General features: G+C 42.5%; 1 protein-coding gene across 16 annotated transcripts in view; it reads left to right on the top strand.

Moving 5' to 3' along the window:
• Positions 1-20,330, top strand: part of LOC309665525 (uncharacterized protein) — a 572,167-nt gene that overhangs the window by 492,812 nt on the left and 59,025 nt on the right. For 6 of the 16 annotated variants that reach the window (XM_082472155.1, XM_082472156.1, XM_082472157.1 and 3 more), the window contains one exon: positions 15,043-20,313. The exons of 7 other annotated variants lie outside the window; for them this stretch is intronic. In XM_082472155.1, the coding sequence (XP_082328281.1) occupies positions 15,043-15,240 (198 nt within the window). In that variant the 3' untranslated portion in view covers positions 15,241-20,313. Of the gene's footprint in view, positions 1-871; positions 20,314-20,330 lie in introns of those variants that run through there. 3 more of the 16 variants (XR_014266451.1, XR_014266450.1, XR_014266452.1) reach the window with 3 other exon arrangements.

Below are 20,330 nucleotides of genomic sequence, written 5' to 3' on the forward strand. Positions count from 1 at the left end.
GGGTGACAATCAGCACAGGGTCGTAGCCAAGCTGTTTGCCTGGCTGTCTACTCTGCCACCTACTAGCTGTGTGAGCTGGGGCAGGCTGCTGGATGTCTCTATGCCTTGGTTTCCTCACCTGCAAAATGGACCTAATAGTACCTACTCCATAGGCTTTAATGAATGACTGGCACATAAAAAAGCTCTAAAGATGGTTGCAATTATTATTTGAAGTCACACAGTCCTGGGTTTGAACAGGTTCTGCTACTTGGTAGTTTTGTGAACTTGGGGAAACAACCATTTTGGGGTGACTTCCCCATCTGTAAAATGGAATTTCATCCAGCCCTGATGGTGTTGCCGTGGAGATTTGACTTTATATGGCACATGGTAGGCATTCAGTATATGCCACCTCTGCTTATTATCATTTTTCCTGATTTCCAAAGGAGAAAGCCCACAGGACTGGTTAGATGGGAAGAAATACGGCCAGTAAAACTTAGAATCCTCTTAAACCCCCAAAGCTTCATCCCTATGCAAAAGAGATATATCCCTGGGGATGATTGGGTCCTGGTGTTTTAAATAACAACTAATTTTATTTTAAGAGAGAAAAGGGAACCTGGAAGTATTCCCAAATTTAACATCTGCAGGCAGAGAGGATGACGAAATGCATTAGTACTGTGGAATAACTTTCTCCCATCTTCTCGGAAAACATCTGGGGTATTACCCTCCCCTCCACTCATTCCCCCACCTCCCACTCCAAAGCTGACTCTTGGCTGACAGTTTATCAGAGATAAATGGAAACACCTGGGAACCAGATAAGGCCAACTGAGCATGATCAGCTAGCTGATGAGATCTTGGGGACGCATGCCACTCAATATTTCTCTTTCCACACCAGGCAGGGTAGGAGCACCATCTAGCCTGAGACCGATGGCAATGCTCACTTTCACATCCACTCTTTCCTTCATTCATTCCAAACAACCTCATGAGGTCAGCTGGCCCAGCTTCCCGCCTGAGGTAAGTCAACACTGAAACCACCACGGAAGTTAGATTAGTTATTGATCCTGCTTTTAACCACTTACACCAAAAGACTCTGGACTAACTTTATTTTGTTCAAATTTTTAGTCACCTTTTCTTTTGTCAAACCAAACCCTTTCCAGCTAAAATTTCTCATCCCTAAGGAGATAAAAGACCAAACATGCCTTTTGTACCCTGTCTTTTTTGTCATTCAAAAAAATATTTTTATTGCCATCTCCACTGTAATAACCTCCTCAACTTGAAAACTTTAAATCTCCTTTTCTTCCCATGTCCCTACCTCATCCTAGACTAAACAGTTCCATCTCCTTTAACCTTTCTTTAGAGGTCTTACTCACCTTCCCTTTAATTAGCATGTTCCTTTTCTCTCAACTCACTCCAGCTTCTACACATCATTTAGAGACCAGAACTTGACACAGAGCTCTAATACTTGACAACAGATCTAGCTATTATTAAAGTGAGATAATTGCAGGGTGTGTTTCAGCACAGCCACTACCTGGATGTATGATTGCCAAGCAAGTTATATAACATTTCTGGACCTCAGTTTCCTTAGCTGTAAAGTTATTTCAATCATAAAGAATAAGAACTGTGACTATGGCATTGGGGAGACACCAGCAGCCAAAGGAGACATTTTATAAGAATTGAATTTAGAAAGACACATCGGAATTAGCTAGTTAAAGAGGAGAAGAGAAGAGGGCAGTCCTACCAGAGGCAACTGCATGTACAAAGGTCCTGAGGCCCAAACTCCTGGATCAGTATGGCTAGATCCCAGAGAACAAGGGGAAGAGGGTTATGAAATGAGGCTCCTGAAGGAGGTACGGGCCAGTAGCATAATAATCCTTATAAGCCATGGTAAGGGTTTTAGTCTTTATCCTAAAGGCACTGGGAAGATGATACAGTTATAAACAGATCGGTTTATTTTTAAAGAATACTGACCAAAGAAAGGATTGGACACAGAGTAGACATGAGGAGAATAGAAAGGCTCTGGAGATAATCCAGGAGTAGGATTCTGAGATCTTAGACCATGGTGGCAGCTGTGAAGATGAAGAGACATGAACAGAGCTGGAAGTGAGAATCAGCGACCCCTCCTGATCCAATGAACATGGCAGGGAAGGGGAAGGAGGTGTCAGGGATGGCTGCCAAGTGTCTGGCTTGCTCATCTGTGGATGGAGGTGCTATTTATTCAGGGGCTGGAGGAGGAAGGAGTTTGAGGGAGAAGCTATGAGTTCAGTTTTGGGACATGCAGAGTTTGAAGCACTGTGAGATGGCCAAGTCGAGATGTTGAAGAGGCAACTGGATTTATGATTGGGAGCTCTGGGGAGAGTCTAGGCTGGAGATATAAATTTAGGAGTCATCAACATATAGATAATAATTAAAACCATAAGCGTGGACGAGATCACAGAGGGAGGGTGTAGAATGTGAAGGAGAAGAGGGCAGTGGATCAAGCCTTGAAATTTTCCAATATTTAATAGCCGGGAGGAGGAAGATGAGCCAGGAAAATGACTGAAGAGACGCCCCAGAGGTAGGAGAAAATTAGGAGAGCGTTAGGTCATGGAATCCAAAGGAAAAGGTATTTTGAGAAGAGAATGTCAACAGCAAGGCTGTCACATGGGCTTATCCTAATGACCTAATCCAGGTGACATTCCTATCGAACTTTCATGTTTATGTGCAGTCTTGGATTTTTCCACCTTGGACTTTTGCCATTTTCCTGTGCACACTATGGCTTATTGATGGGTGTTGTGACCAAACTTTCTATCTAATACGATTAGTGTACGAACACTGGGTTACATCTCATTTATTCAGACACTTCAGGGCTATACAGAATGCAGTCAAGAATTAGGAAAGAGAGAAAAAAACCAAAAAACAGAAAAACTTAATTATTGCAGAAGTCTGGTCACTACTATTTATGTATTTACTAGTAGGCACTCTATCTAGCTCTCACTTAGAATCTTTCTTTTGTAAGTTCTGAAAAAGTTGATATTTGGTTTTTAAATCCACAGTAAAATGGAAAAAACCTTGTGGGGAGGGGCTAAGGTGGAGGAAGATTAGGGAGGAAGATCGCAGAGGCTACAGAAGTTGTTACAGTACTGTCACTGGTTATTAGAGAGTAGATTAAAATCTACGCAAAGCAGGCAAAAGAACAAAAACATTACAGAAATCGGAGTCCATTTAGTGGCATAAATATACCTAATACCTCAGTAATCCTTGAGGAAAACATCACAGTATAATGCCTGACAATAACAGAGTAATCAAATAAATTTAAAATAAACGTTTGCTGCATTAAAATAGAACAAAAAAGCCTATCATGTGTTTTTTCATGTTTTTCTGTCCCTTGTATTTTCTATTAACTGGTAGTTAGAGCTGGGAGCTCAGTGGGACTCCAGTAGAATATTTTGGTAGGAATTTATCATAGGAGGAGATATGAACACCAGGTTATCCTGAGATGTTAGGTTGGATCGGTGGCATCAGGTCCCGTCAGGCTTTTCATCTGTTATAAAGTTTCCTGTTGGCCTTCCACCAAGTGGGTTCACAGCCATTGATTATCATGGCCTAGATTTATTTTTATTTCATTAGGAGTTGAAAAATCCAGAATGTGGTGAACTCTACAGCAGAAATAACCTAGTGTCTTCAACAAACAAATTGCTAGGAGAAAAGGTGAAGGGGAATCTACAGATTTCAAGAGGCTTAAGAGACACAATAACCAAATGCAGTGTGGAGGCTTTGTCCTGCTTATAAGTAAATAAACATTTATGAGTCAACTGGGAAAGTTTTAGCACTGACCCAAAAAGTGATTCTGTTAAGGAATTGTTATTTTCAGGTATGACAATGGGATTGTAATGGCATATTTTTAAAAGTCCTTGTCTTACTGAGATAAGTACGGAAGTATTTATGGATGAAATGATACGATCTCTGGGATTTGCTTCAAAATAATCCAGGGGATGGGACCATGGGCCATGGAGATGCTGGGGAAGTTCTGCTTGGGGAGAGATGAGATGAGACTTTATTACAGCTGGATGATGAGAGCCTGAGGATTCACGTGCCGTATACTCCACTCTCTGGAAATGCTTGAAATGTCCCTTTAAAAAAGCTTTTAAAATAGAAAGAAAAAGAAAAAAGTCATTTCTTTTCACCTTGTTGTTCTGGAAGAAAATACTTCTAAAATGCTCTCTCCAACACGGTGGACAAAGCAGATTCTTTGGAAAGTCCGATGGTGAATACAAAGGGATATCAGAAGAGGGGTGTCACAGGGTTCTGGACGTGTGACTCTCCGTGCCTGTTATTGAAACGCCAAACTGGAGCGAGGGTCAGGGAAGAAATCACTCCACACCAGATGGTCAGAGCTTCCACGCCTCAACAGAAACTAATTTCTAATAGAAGACACTCCTAGACTTCAGTTCAAGCTGCAAAACCCTGTGACCCTCAGACTGAACACCCTGTCTGAAGGGAGGGCTCTGGGCCTCCACGTCCCCGAGGTTGAAGCCGATGCTCTTACCTTCTCCCTCCTTTGCACTGCGTTTCTCTGCCCCAGAGAAGTCACTTGTTCGTTTGCCAGCTCAGCGTAGCAGTGAGGATTTGGGAAAGCTGATGGCTGGATTGGCAAGCTCAGGGGATCCCCAGCATCCGTTGGAGGCTTTTGCACCCTCCTCACCTGTATTTTCCCTTATGCTGCTCCCTGAGTTCAAGAAGCTGATCCCACACTGAAATCTTACTCATCTTTTAAGGGCCATCTTAAATGCTACCAAGTGCACAGATCTTTTCCCAACCTGCTCATCAGAGCTAAGGGACCCTTCCTCTGATTCCCCAGTTCTTTGCTTGTAGACCTTTGATAATATGTTTAAGTATCTAGAGCCCCACCTAGGCAGTTAACCCCTGGAGGGCTGGAATGTGTCTCCTTCACCTCTGGAGCCATCCCCCAAGCCACACCCTGTCCCCAGCCATCCTCTCCTGTGCAGAGTGGCCTTTGACCTTGCAACCCTCTTCTACCACTTGTCTCTCCCTTCCCATCCCCTCTGCCTCCTTCCTGCTTCCTCTCCTTTTCCATATGACCCCTTTCCTGCACTGCCTCTCTCTCCCCCTAAGACAAGAAGTGAGTGCATCAGGGGAGAAAAGGATCAATTTCACGCGAGGGTCTCAGCCGTATTCTCGGGTTTTCCGGTGCCAGGCCATTTGGCTGGAGACTGCTGAACTGGATGAGAAATCTCAGCCCTGCACAGGAGTCCTCAGGCTCCCACTGCCTCATGTGCCCATCGCAGCTTTCTGGATCAACAAACCCCTCTTTCAGTCAATAGACGCTTTGTGAGCTGAACAACAGATGCTACAGGGCCTGGAAGGCAAATAAATATGGTTATTCAACATTCTATCGCACTGTGTATAATTCAGGAAATTCAATTATGGTTTCCCCAGCAACAGTAACTGAACTTCAGGCCTGGTGCACAAGGGGTTGACCCTCACGCCTCCACATGTCGGGGACAGTGCAATCTGGCAGACTTACAATTGCCATTGGAAACCTAACTGGAGCCTCCAAAAGCCTGGGTTTCCAAATTTAAAGCTGTTTTTCAGCAACTGGTATAAAGACGTGGGGAAAAAAGCACTAACAATCTCAGACACGTATAGGTATGGAATGATTAAGCAACATAGGCACAACTCCAGACTCAGGATGCATTTGAGGCACAGAATGGCAGAGTGGGACTTTCTTAGAATGTGAACTGTCAGGATGAGACCTGCCTACTGCCTAGAGCAGGGCTTATAACCTGGAGTCTGTGATGTCTGTAAAGAGAGACCAGTGCCGTAGTGGTTGGGAGCATGGATTCTGGTGCTGGACATGACCCCAGGCAAGGTACTTACCTTTTCTGTGCCTTAGTTTCCTCATCCATAAAATGGGGATGATGCCACTGGTAGACTACAGGGCTATTTGGTTAGTTTGCCTTTGAAGCAGAGAGTATTATTGGATCTCTTGGCGGGATTTACTAATGACAGCTCTGAGCTAGTCTTCATGACCCCACTTGTAATTCTGTGCCTGAGCCAAGATCGCACTTGGAACATGTTGCATATGCACTACCTTGAGTTGATTCTTTTTTATTTTCTTAGCAAACCATATTTCTTCTTGCACTCCTCACTCCTCCATGAACTTGAATTAAGCCCTCTCCCATCTAGAGAGCAAGGCAAGGGTTAGATTTTGTTTTGGAAAAGACTCACAAGCTCGCACGGCAGCAGGTTTTTCCACAGTTTGACAGTTCCAGTTCGGCTCCATGTTGCTGATTTATAAGACACTGAGCTTATTGGCTTTCTCCCCTCTTCTCCCCCAGTCATTTCTCAATCGAGTCGCACTGGCTGGAAACATCTGAGAAAGAAATTTACTGAGAGATGCACAGACAGCTTATTCACATTCCAGAATTTCCAGGAGCCTTCCCCAGAGGATCCGGTGGTAGCCTGTTAACTCATGCACAACCCCTGGCCAGGGTCCCTGCCCCTCATCACCCCGCTCGCTCGTGCAGACAACACTCAGGCTCCCTCCAAACTCGGGCTTCCTCAACTTTAATGCTAAGTGATGTAGCTAACACAGCACACGCTGTTCTCAAACCTTGCTTAGCCTCGCCTATGACAGCGAGGCTAGACAGGGAAATATGGACAGAAGGTACCCAATGGATTTAGTGATTTAATTGTCTGAGCACTTAAAAATTCAGGATTAATGGCACTGTAAGTGTGGTTGCTTCTTTCTCATTAACAGGAATCTGATTTAAATAATTCATTTCAATAAAGACCCAATGGAGGCTCAGAAGAATGCCTTTGCATGACTCATGTACCTCCTCTTTCTTTCCCCTTTCCTCTAGCCAGCCTCTCTCCCCACACCAATTTGGTCTTAACATAGAAACCTCTAATCTGAAACCGGTGTTTCCCACTAAGCTCTCCATTTCTGCTTGAAGTAATTTGCACGGGCCACTTTCTGCATCTTGTTCTCAGACGTGTCTTGGTCAATTAGTGCAATGTCACAGCCGTGTGTAGTTATTGTAACTCCAGCTGTGAGCTGTTAATAATAAACTTACCCACAGGACAATCGTGCCATATGGTTGATGGTCAATCAAGACTAAAATATGCATTAGGAAAAAAAATGCTCCTGTCGACAGAGAGAGGGTGTAGGTCATTGGTTAGGATGCTGGCTCAAAAGAACCGAGTGTGGGTTAATAGTGTACCGGAGGCATCCTTGCCTTGCTGCTACCCTACGACGTTTGTCCAGAGACACAAAAGCATGATAACAAAAGTGACACAGCTGGAATCAGAAGACAAGCAGACAAAACATGGTGAAATGTATAATATGGGTTGGAGAATAGGGATTTGTTGAAAAGAAACATAGCTCAGATTCTTTACTAGGAAAAGGAGACAGATCTGCATTTTGGTCATGGGAAATGATCTGTGTACTACAAGACAAATTTTATTTAATGGGAGTTTTGAGGCAAATAAAAACAAACTGATTTGTGGCAAATGAGTGAAGGAAGAGCAGTAACCCACTTGGGTAATTTCAGTTAACTTCCTCCACAGAATCAAAGGGCTTTTGGATTATTTTTGTTTTCTTTTGAATTTTGGATGGGAGGTGGTGAGTTAGGGAGGCTCTTGGCAAACAGCTGAGACTTGACTTTTTTCCTATAGCCGTAGCTGCCGCAGTAGAAAAGCAAAAGGCAGTGCCAACAGAGCATCTACTTGTTTCAATGGCAAAACTAATGCTTCTATGTCAGTTTTACTGGAAATGGTAAAGAACCAGTGCAGAATGGTGTCCCGTAAAGTAAAAAACCATGCCAAATGTTTCATTCAGCCTGTGCTTTTTTGTCTGTTTTCTTGTTTGTTTAAGCAACAAGTTCTTAATACGACATCTATGACGGATATTTCTCTTGATAATCCACCAGGGGCCAGACCCTGAGCAGTGACCACTCTCCACACCATAGCAGTTCTCAGTCAACATTTTCTAACTGGAAGCCCAGGTTAAATCCGTTCATGCAAACTTTCCTTTGAATTTAAACACTCGCCACCACCTCCTAGGAAAGATCCTCTCTTTTTTCTCTACTTTTTTTTTTCTCTATCTTTTTTTTCTCCTGGTTAAAAAATGGAATGATTCCATTCTTGCTGAGGTTACTTCTCCATTGAAAGGAGGAGGTATTTTTCCCCACTAAAAACAGAAGACTTTTTAAATTGCCATTTAAAGAGTGATCATGCAATAAAGGCCTTATTAAAATCTCAGAGCCCTATTTACTTGCTGTGGAGCCTGACTTGATTACCTGATAATGAAAGGGCTCTGCTAAACTATGGGACCTCAGGGTCGTCTGTCCTGAGGTTGTGCCCCCTTCAGGGGAAGCATTTTTTGTGATTACACTTTTGTCTTTGAGAAGGCAAACTATTCTTCTCCCTCCTCCATGGGAATCTCAGGAAGACTGCCCTGTCAGGACACACACACACACACACACACACACACACACTCACACACACACACACTTCTCTGTGCCAGTTAGTTGGTTGGTAAGGGTTTACCGAATTTTCTGTCACTCTGGCTGTTTCACTAACTCAGTGGTTCTCAGCTGGGGTTGACTTTGCCCCCAAGGGACATTGGCAATGTCTGAAGATGGTTTTGGTTGTCACAACTGGAGTAGAAGAGGGGTACCTCTGGCATCCAGTGTGTGGAGGTCAGTGATGCAGCTAAACATCCTACAATGCTCAGGGCACCCCCCGCCCCCCCCCCCCCACCGCCACACACACACACAAAGAATTATCTGGCCCAAAATGTCAGTAGTGCCAAGACTGAGAAATACTACACTGACTTGACCACTTAACATGAGGTGATTTGGTAGATCTATGGATTTAGGCTCAGATTGAAAGCAATGAGACAAAGGGCTACCAAATTCCTCTTTCATCATCTTCACTCCATCAAAGAGGTGGGCCTGATTCACGCCAATTCTAAGCCAGTCTTCTCTGTGATTTTACAAAGCAGGGGTCAGCAAAATACAGCCTGATAGGGCTGCCATCTCTTTTTGTACAGACAACTGGTTTTTACATTTTTTTAATGGTTGATTAAAAAAGAATAATATTTTGTGACGTGAAAACTATATGAAATTTATATTTCAATGCACACCAGCTCTGCCCATTTGTTTACCATTTGTTTACAAATTGTCCATAGCTGCTTTTGCAATATGGCAACAGAGTAGTTGCAACTGACTATATGGCCCCCAAAGCCTAAAATATTTAGTCTCTGGCCCTTCACAGAAAATGTATGCTGATCCATAATATAAGACCTTAAGACCGATTATGTGGCCTGCACAGCAGAGTTGATGATTTTCTAGAGGTACCGAATCCCACAAGGCTATGGAATATGTACATAAATAATGTTGCATTATTTCTACATATAGTACACTCAGATGTCATCAGGTTGGTAAGGGGCCACTTAAATACAAGTTATTTGTTTTTCTAATTTTCCTACTCATTATAACTTTCTCACCCCCAATAAAACTTTCATCATTGTGGGTTCAAAGCTGGGCTCTCATCTCAGTCCCCTCCCCAGCTTTAGCCTGAAATAGGGATAGGAAACCAACAAGAGAAGACCAGAGAGTCTGAATTATCCTCCAGTGGGATCCTTAGCCATGAGTGATGGAGAGAAAAGCATAAGAGCACACTAGCCACAAACTCCCATACCTCCCCACTGAGACTTACATTCTCTTACTCGTTCAGGAATGTTTGGGTACCCAACAAGACCATCCTGCTGAAACCCCAGCAAAAGTGGATGTTTAGGGATGTTTGCACACCCCACACAGACACAAAGAGGTTAGATGGGACAGGATTCCATAAACACAGGAGTTGCTGTTTAAACTCACCAATTTAATATCAAAAAGATTGCAATTCAGAAACCTTGCCTGGCTCCAAAGCGTTAAGCACTCCCTCTGCCCCACCCCCACACACACACTCTAGCTTGGAGACAGGACATGGACACACACAGGCGGCTATGCGAATCCAGAAGAAGGAGAAATCGATTCTGGACTTGGCAGTGATTATGACAGTGATAAGAGGAGAAGGAGGGCATCATCATTTATTGACGTGTCAGGAAGTATTCCGAGCACTTTATATAGAACCTGAAATGTTAATAGTATTCAATCCATTTTACAGATAGGAAAACTGAACCACAAGAAGTAACTTGCCTAAGGGCACAGAGCTAGTAAGGTAGAAGAGCTAGGTAGAAGAGCATCTGTCTGACTGCTCTTTTCTCAATGTTGAGGGGCTATTTCATTGAAGAGGTAGGATGTGAAGGGGATGGGAAGGGTGAATAAGATTCAGATTGTCAGATTGGAGGGAAGAAAAACTTCTAAATAGAATAAAGAGATGGGAATAAGAGAACAGACATTGGAATGGGTATGTTATATTTAGGGTGGTTCAGAGATAGAATAGAGGGGTCTCTTGGAAGTACAGAGTTTGCACAGGGCAGGTACTACTGGAAAGGTCTGATTGGGCTCAAACATCGCCAGATGCAATCACTTTTAGGAATAGATCTTGCAAAGTCTTGACGTTTGATGTTGAGTCTATATGGAAAAAATGTGCTATAGTTGAAAAGGTTACCGATAGGGCAGCTTTATTCATAACAGCCAAAACTTGCAAGCAACCAAGATGTCCTTCAATAAGTAAATGGATAAACAAACTTTGGTACATCTAAATAATGGAATATTATTCAGCAGTAAAGTGAAATGAACTATCAAGTCACCAAAGGAAATGGAGGACCCTTAAATACATATTGCTAAGTGAAAGAAGTCAATCTAAAAAGGCTATGTGCTGTATGATTCGACTATATGAGATTCCGGAAAAGGCAAAACTGTGGAGACAGGAAAAGGTCAGTGATTGCCAAGGGTTTGGAGACAGGCTGTGGGGAGGAATAAGTAGGTGGAGCACAAGGGAACTTTAGGGCAATGAAACTATTCTGTGTAGTACTATAATGGTGGCTACACGTCATTTTACATTTGTCAAAACCCATATAATGTACAACACAAAGAGTGAACCATAATATAAACTGTGGACATTAGTTAATAATATATCAGTGTTGGCTCATTAGCTGCAACAAATGTACTACACTAATGCAACATGGTAAAAAAAAATAGGGGAAATTGGGGTGGATAGAAGAGAATGCATATGGGAACTCTTGGCACTTTTCACTCAATTTTTTCTGTAAACCTAAAACTACTTGAAAAAAAGTATTAATTTTAAAAAAAGGTTGCTGGACTAGACCCAGATTCTAGATCTTGCTCTGTCACTAACCAGTTCTTTGAGCAAACTGTAGCCCCTCTGGGTCTTATAGACCAAGCGGCCACTACATGGCCCACCACCAGGGGACATCCCATGACTCTGAGATAATGTACATTGGCTGGATTTTCTCCCTTCATTGAAGAGTGAGAGAGAGATCCAATGTACCTGGGCCTCAGGTCCGTGAATGTTGGACCTGAGAGGGTTTGGATATTTGCATCAAGGGATCAGGATCTATGATATCACTTCCCTCTTGCACATGAGGTCATTTTGCATTTGGGGACCCCAATTACCTATGTGTTTGTGGTTGTGATTGTGTTTTGTTTAGAACAGTTACCAAATCCCGACTTCTTCAAACATTAAAAAAAGTGTATTTTTCAGTGCTAATTATTTTGCAGTATGATAGAAACTGGCACCCACAAAATATGTCAACTTTAAAGGAGTAGGTGTGAGAATTAGAATGTCTTCCTTCTGCACCCAGCTTCTGAGCTTATGCACTGAGCTGCCTGACAGAAAGTTGGCCTCTGCCCGCCCCCCAGCTGCCATGTGAATGACACCAGTGTGACTGGTAGCTCTCGGTGGCCTGTGCAGATGTACTAATATTTATAGGCAGAGGCACCCTTTGGTGTCACTGAATCACCACTCATCTCATTTTACTGTTGCATCCCTGCCCACTTCACAGAGCTACCCCAGATGAGGGTGAGGTCTGAGCTTCTATCACAGGTCTGGTTTTACCTTAATCCCTCAGTCATAATTATCCTTAGCAGGTTCCAGCAGGCACCATATAAATAATAAAACCATCCTTTCAACATATTGCTCACAAAGGAGGTGAATGCAAATGCCAAGTTAGATGCGTATATAATTTCATTTTATATAAAAATGTATGTTGGAAATATATATTGTTTTTAGACTGTGCCTAATTTTTCTGCTCACACACACATGGACATTTTTCTAACAGTTTGGGTAGAGAAATAGTATCACCAACTTTTACTTGTGTGTCAACTTTGCATATACACAACTTAAACAGATGTGCATGTTTATAATTTTAAAGATGCACATATGTAAAACATTTGATAGTGTATTTATTCGCGCTGTTGATTTATCTGAAAGACCCTGTATTTACATCTTTTAATTGTGTTATGTGGGATAGTGCCACATATGTTGTTTATGTATGTGACATGTATGATGGAAAACCAATTGGCTAGTGGAAGTTCATTCTTTATGGGTTTTGAAAGTATTCTAGACCTAAAAATTATGTGCCACTGAGAAAGGGGTGAAGAATGGGATGGAGGAAGGGGGCAGTGAATGTAGATTGATTTCAAAATATTTAATGAGGGTAAAAAATAAAAAGTAAAGAATACCCCCCCCCCTTTCATACACATCACAAAATTTGAGACTATTTTTCCCACTCGGGGAAAGAAAGAAGCTCTCTGTTTGTCGCCAGCGATGTGTGATGTCTGAAAGAGGGAGCAGCTTGGGCAGGAGCCGGGAGGGAGGCAGCCCTCTATGGAACCTTCGTCCAGCACTTCTGGACGAGGATTCCAGAAGGCCCGGACTGTAAATGCCTATATTGTCTCCCTGCTCTGCAGCCTCGGGCAGCTCAACATTTTGCTTGGTCAGTCCACAGATGTTTTTTTCTTACATCCAAGATTTCAGGTTTTCATACCCACTTTGTTCGGAAAAATTGTGAAATCAGAAAGGATGTGGTCTGAAGTGTTGAAGTGTTTAGCCACATATGGAAGACACAACTCAGAGAAATGAAGTGGCACATTTATCAGGTCTCAATGGGAGATTCTCAAGTTTAGGGTCCAGGACAGATTTATTTAAGCGGCCCTGGCCAGAGCTTCCTGAACTTCATCCTCTTGATGCCTGTGGGTTGTTTTTGTTTTTTCACCCTCCTCAGGTGTATAGGTGCCTCTCCCCTTTAGCACAGATTATGAAGGCCACTCACAATTCTGCTATTTTCTCTCCTCTTCATCAGTAATTTAGGCTTATGAATCCAGTAAATAGCCACCAAGACTTAGATCACATGTTGATGGATTCTCTTGTCTTTCCCTCTGCTGGTTTTCCACAGCTTTGGGGCAAATGATCCTCCCAAGTGAGACATGCTTGTGCATAGAACAGTGTCCCTAGGCAGTGCTGGTAACATTCCTTAGGTCATATCAAGTCGTTCTGGAAAAACCTTCTGTAGGACTAATCTTCAAATATAGAAAGTAGAGACTCTCCGTTACTTACAATTGCTCTCTACTTTAAATTCCAATGGACATGGAAACAAACAAGACTAGGAAAGTTTCTCTTCCACTCTGTAGAGCTGCACCAAGTGGCCAGATCAGTGCAATGGGCAGAGGGAAGGGAGAATGAGTGTGACTTTGCCTTTACCTCTAACTTCCACCTTGAACATGTTTATTCTGGTAAAATCAGGTTAAAATAATCAACAAGGGCAGCTTTAAGAAGGTTAAAGATAACTGGGAGAGTTCGTACGCACAGGGAATTCAGGCCTCACCCGGTACCTTCTGGCAGATCCCCTACCTGCTCCTCAGTCGCAGCCGGGAACACTGCCCCACCCCCAGCCTGGACCATGACCGAGGCGCCCCTGTGGAGGTGCAGTCTCACAAAGCCATGGCTGTGTACTCCCAACATTTAGAAAAGCCAGTAGGCAAGCTCTGATCTCTCTGGTAAAGACGAAGTACACAGTGGGAACCCCCAAAATGGAAAGGGACAAGGGACATCCAGAAGACTGTCGGAGCAGCATGTTTCAGTCAACGTGGAAAGACTGAGTCAGGAGTAAGAGAACATAGGATGAAGGAGGAGGGATGTATGCTGCAAGAGAAAACTATTCTCTTGTTCCTCCTCTGTTCCTTCACCCTGTCAAAGGTGAGATTTGCAAAGAAAAAGAAACGTAGAGAACCCCACGCGGAGACAAGGGGAAAATAGGAGAGGCCAGTCCCACTTCTCCATCACATACAAACATCACCACCACCATCAATCACTACTATGGAAGTTTATTTTCCCTACACCTTTCAGGGGAAAGGGAAAGTTTTACCTAAATGCAAACTTTTAAATCTGGGGGAAGGATAATCCTATATATTTTTGGAGGACTACATTTCAGCTTACAAACAGTGTTGATGATAAGCCCTGTATCCAGAAAAGCTAAGGTCTGTGGAAGTATATGGTTAATGGTGCTCTGGCTCTGTGCTTGGCCTGTGGGTTACACATGGAGTGAGCCCAATCCTGTGAGTTTGAACACATTGCTAATCTTTGTTGAGGTGGGAGCAATCAAGTCCTCTCCCTCTGCCATCCTGGAAAAAGGATCAGAGTTCTTTCCACACCATTTTATCTGAGAGTTTCCACTTTAATCCTTGTGCCTTTGCTGCTTCATCCGGATTGCAAATAACTTCCTACTTTTTCAACTTGAGCCTCAGCATCTTCGGCTTTTTGCTGCCCCACCAGATCTCCCCCTGCAACATCAATCTGCTGTCACTCACATTGTCAGAGACGGCATCAGGAGAACCAACTGCAGAGTCCCTTATCCTGCCTATCTCTGAGAAGTCCACGAGGCGAGCTCCCCAGGACCCTGGAGAGGCACTGTGGACAGGGGGAAACGCTGAGTGCCTTATTCTCCTCTTGGAGTTGCAGAGTACTCATTAGTCCACACTAAAGGTCTTGAGACTTCTCACCATAAAGAGGCCTGCTTAATGTCTGTAAATCAGTGTTGTACAAAGCTTATTTTAGAACCTCATCTTTTGAGTCATACCTTCTACCATTTTGCAGAACTGCTGTTCTGAGGAGCAGGTGTCAGGAGATGTCGCTGATCCACATGGTGGGTCTACCCAGGATCCAACTGCTTGTTATGTGCCATGCCTCGGAAAACAAGCGCACTCTCTACCCTCTTTGCCTTCTCTTCAGCCCACAAGCATACAGCAGCTCCTGGTAATGCTCAAGATGCAGACCCGGAGTAACCAACCCTGAGATCTCAGCCCCAACTGCTCACAGAACTTCAAGAGGTTCCTCCTGTCTACTTTAAAGTGTCAAAGACCGATGGTTGTCCTGCAAAATTATTTCTCCCCTTCTTTAATAAAAGAACTTCTAATTTAGCGCTGGGCATGTAGCCACTCTGAATAAAACTACAGTTCTCAGCTTTCCTTGCAGCTAGGTGTACAACCATAGGTAGTTCTGTGTGCAGCACCTAGGAACTGTGCTTAAAGGGAGCATGCTCTTCTTCCCCTTTTTCTCCTCTCTCCTTCTGGAATAAGGATGCAATGGCAGGAGCTTGAGCAGCCACCTTGGGTCATGTAGTATAAGTCACATGCTCAGAAGGAGACTGGTCCCTGACATTGTAGAGTGAGATATCAGGTCCAGAAGGACACATCTGGGTTTCTTTAATATGAAATAGTAATAGAGTTTTTTTTTAGGTCACTGTTATTTTGGGGTTTCTGCCACCTCATCAGAATGTAATTCTAATTCCTTTGGCTCTTCTCTTCAGCTAACCCCTCAGATCTCTCAAGGATAAACTAAAAGCCCAGATTACTTCCTAGAACAACTTCTCAGAAAGTCATCTTGATTGGGAACAAGTTAGCATCAGGATGACCCCACTGGAGTGTCTCTCCTGATGACTGTCTCTGGAGATAGAGTCTCTCTGCCCCCTCTATCTGGACCCTCTCCCACCCAAGTCCTTTTACAAGGAGAGCAGGAGGTAGGAGTTGGCTGGGCAGACATCCACACCACAGTGATTAGCACATCAGCCAACCAAGCCTGGGTGGTCTAGTCTGAGTGGCCATATGTTTTCCCACTCTGCCCCAAATAACCATTCCCTGCGTTTGCCAAACTTTTGGTCTTCATGTGTTCACTTGGCTACATTCCCATCCACTATTAGTGCTTTCCCCACATGAACTGTCCAGTTTATTCATTAGAATATACACATCACCTATTCGGATGGGCTACAGCATGACGTGGTTCGGATTCGACCTCAAACAACTTCTAAATTAATCCTGATACTCCAATCCACCACCGTGACCCTGCCAGTCTACTCCATGTTTAAATCCATAATGCCAAGGCTATTAATTCAAACAAAGGCAAACCTTGGACTGTCACTCACAGACACTCCCTGAGTTGGGTGAGCCCTAGGCCAGTGATCACTGGCTGAATTTGGTTCACTGAGAGAAACCAAAGTATCATAATGTGCATGCAACCCAATGTATGCACTTGAAGTTGCAATGAATCTATTTTCATATCTGTTTATAAGATACGTGAACAATAGAGGTTAATTATATATTGTGAGGGTAAAACTCTGAGTATACACAAGTGTTTGGTTATAAATCTTTTTGTTTATACCTTTATTATAGCAGTTCTCCAATGCCTGGGATTAGATAGAGTTGAAGGTGCATGCTTATCCTCTGCCACTAGACTGCAAATGCTTGCAGCACCTTTGCATCCCCTGGGTCCCTAGCTTACTGCAGCAATTCAGAAAGTGCCAGTGTTTTGGAGTCAGACAGCCTTGGTTTTGAACCTTGAATAGTAACTGTGGAGCTCCGAACAAATTTACTAATCTTGCTGAGACTCAATTCCTGATCCAAAAAAAAGGGGATAATAATATATACGTCTTAGGTTGTGTTGAGCATTAGATAGTACACGAAGCTGTCAGTAAACGGGACCTGTGATTAAATCACAGTGACACAAGTATTAAGTGCTCAAGAAATACCTGATCAAATGAAGTTTTTAAGAAGCAAAACCCGATCTTCCTAATCTATAAATTCTTCTATACATCACTAGGTCTCCTCTCTAAGACATTCATAGATTTGTTATTTATTTAGCCAAAAAGTATAAGGTTATGCTATCTGCCAGGCACTGAGGCTAGGGACCCTGAGATATGTTTGACATGGCCCTTGCCCTCAAGGTGCTTGGAATCTAGAAGGGGGATAGACAGGGAAACCATTAAGTGCTGCAGAGTTATAGATGCCATGCTAGAAGTGCTATAGAATTCAGTGAGTGCCCAAAGAAGGGGGGCATCAACTCTACGTGGGGATCAGGATGTGAAGATAGCAAAGGTACAAAAGTCTTCAAGGAAGAAGGGATTTCTGAACTGGGCCTTGAGAAATAAGTCAGCATTTGTCAGGAAGACCATCCTCAACACAAGCAGCAGAGGGAACAAAGGCATGGGGAAAAGTGCATCAGGCTGGTTTTGGGGGATAATTCCCCTGGCTGAGGGTCAGCAGAGGAGCAGAGACCAAGATGAGAGTTGGAGTTGAAAATAGAGCACAGGCCAGCAGGGGAGCTTAGTCCTCATCCTACAAACAGCAGGGAGCTCACCACAAATGCCAGTCACTGCCTAAGAGGGAAGGGCAGAGATACCCAGAGAAGGGACCGTGGCCCCAGCAGCACCAGGTTTCCTAGTATCCAGAGACAATGGAGCAGCTATCCTCACCCACCTAGGTTGTAGGGCCCTTGCCTGGTGCATCCTCTCAAATCTCCAGCAATATCCCATGTTCTGGTCTACCCCATCCCTCATCAAACATCACCCACTTGGGGTTTCTGTTTCCTCAGGAGTCAGTTCTCAGCTAGATGACGGTTAATCTAATTTTTTAAATCCCAGATATCATATCAGTACCTATCAGTTTGTTATCTATTTCAAGTTATATATTTACATTTAAACAGGGACCTTGTGGGTAATGCTTTGAACCAAATGAATAAAAACCCTAGTGATAGAATTTCAAGCACTCTGGCACTTGCATGAATTTTTACACAAGAAAGTGGTGTTTTACCACTAGATCTGGGCTGTGAAATCAGCTACTTTCTTGGTGTTTGTTGCCAGCAGAAAGGTTTTCAAGGAAAAAGATTGCCCATACAAAGGCTGAGAAAACATACGGTGATACTTATAAGCTCAATTACATACGCTTTTGACTCTATCCCAGTGATTAGCATGTGATAGCTCCTTAATACATGATGAAAGGGAAGGAAGCAAAGAGGAAGGAAGGGAAGAAGAGAGGGAATGAGATCTAATCCATAATCTTTTTTTACGTGGCTTCTAGCATGAAACTTGGTGACTAAAAACAGATATTTTTCTACTCCTAAGGGAGCAGAACAAGAAACATAAATATCGACTTTATTGCCACTAACTGTTTTATCCTAAAATTTGAAATATTTGAGTGTACAAAAAGCTTCATTTGGATGCTCTTTATTGGATGCATAGATCTATGTTTATAGAAAGTTTTAATGGTTGCAAAGTCAAATTGCAAAAATGATTCTTTTCTTTTTAGAGATCTTGATATATCATGCTGCATTCTAATAAAATTTTCACTACTGGCTATAATGTAGATTATAATACTAATGTTTCCCATGGGATCAAGCAATCAGAACTCCTCTGGTAAATGTCCTAGAGTTAAGGTTAATGCACCAAAGAGCTGTAACTCACTGACACTTAATACTGGCTGATGCAATATGAAAAATGTGGTAGCAAATACAGACCGTTGAGAAACTTTTCTTCAAGCTTTGGAGTCCAAGCAATTCACAGAATGTTTTCTCCTCATACTCTGAGACCAATGTGGTTCTGACACCTTCCTCACAGATACACCATGATTTTGAAAATACAACAAAAAAGTCACGGAAATAATGGTATTATCGTTTAATGGGTCCTTCAGACGGTAATATTATAACAAGAAATGAAACTTGAACTCTTTGAACTGACTTTTTCAGGAAGGCACTTTCAAACCCGTGAAAGGGAAACATCAAAGTTTGAAGGGCAGATATGAAAAAGACTCCCCCTCTTATACCAATGTGACACAGATTCAACCTGACACACATTTATAGTGAATTTTGCACACCAATGAAGATGAAAAGGGAAAAGACACGTGCTTGTCCTCAGGGAACTTATTACGATTATCTTTCAGCTGATTGAGACCTTTGTTTCTGAATTATTATTCCATTCTGTCCTCTGCCTATTCCAAAAGGGACTGGAGGGTACGTGATTTTTAAAGGTATTCTTTTAAGATGCTCAACCTCTTTCAGGATAATAGGAAACACAAATTGTAACTATTATGAGAAAACATTTTTTTCACCCGTTTGGCAAGCACCAAGAAGTTTAAAAACAGAATGTGTTGGTAAGAGTGTGGTACCCTCATACATTTCTGGTACCAATGGAAAGAGGTATGACCTTTATAGTATACATACAGCTGATTCACTTTGTTGTACAGCAGAAACTAACACAACATTGTAAAGCAATTATATTCCAATAAAGATATAAAAAAATATAGCTGTAAATTAAGATGAACACTTTCCATACTGTAGAGTATAGATCGTTATCATTAATAAAGGAATTTTAATTTTTTAAAAAAAAGCAACTTGGTAATATTTACCTGAATTTCAATGAATATACAAGCTGGTGCAGCAAAGTCACTTCTAGAAACGTATTGCCCTTTACAAGTACTTTATTCAAATGTAAAATAATGTATGGTAGGTATATTTATGACACCATTACTGTAATAGCAAGAGATTAAAAGCAATCTAACTGTCCACCAATAGGGGATGCTAAAATAGGCACACCATAAATTAATAATAAGACACTATAATGACTGAGGAAGCTCTAGATGAGCTCATGTGGTATCAGAGCCCAGATATATTTCTAGGTGAAACAAACAAGGCATAGACAGAATATATGGTATATTCCTATTTATGTTTAAAGAGGTGTGTGTGTGTGTGTTTGTGTGTGCATGTGTAGAGAGAGAAAGAGATTATGTTACACAGACATAAAATATCTCTGGAAGAGGACACCAGAAGTTGGAAACAGTGATGTGGGAGAGGCAGGTAACAGGCTGGCGGGTGACTGGGGTGACAGAATTACTGTTCATTATATACCTTCCTCCTGTATTTTTTACGCCATGTGCATGTATTACATATTCAAATAATTAAATTTAAAAAGAAGCTTTCTAGAAGGGCACTCTTTTAGACCAGAGATCTGAGGGAGCAAGCACACTATTGGGTTAGTCACTTCTACAGAGCCTTGCCACTTTTGAAGTTCATTCAAATTGAAGGAGCTCATTCTGGAATATGTACTCTAAAACTAGATC

The sequence above is a fragment of the Balaenoptera physalus genome (assembly GCF_965194825.1).
Source record: "Balaenoptera physalus genome assembly, chromosome: 8".
NCBI classification, from domain to species: Eukaryota; Metazoa; Chordata; class Mammalia; order Artiodactyla; family Balaenopteridae; genus Balaenoptera; species Balaenoptera physalus.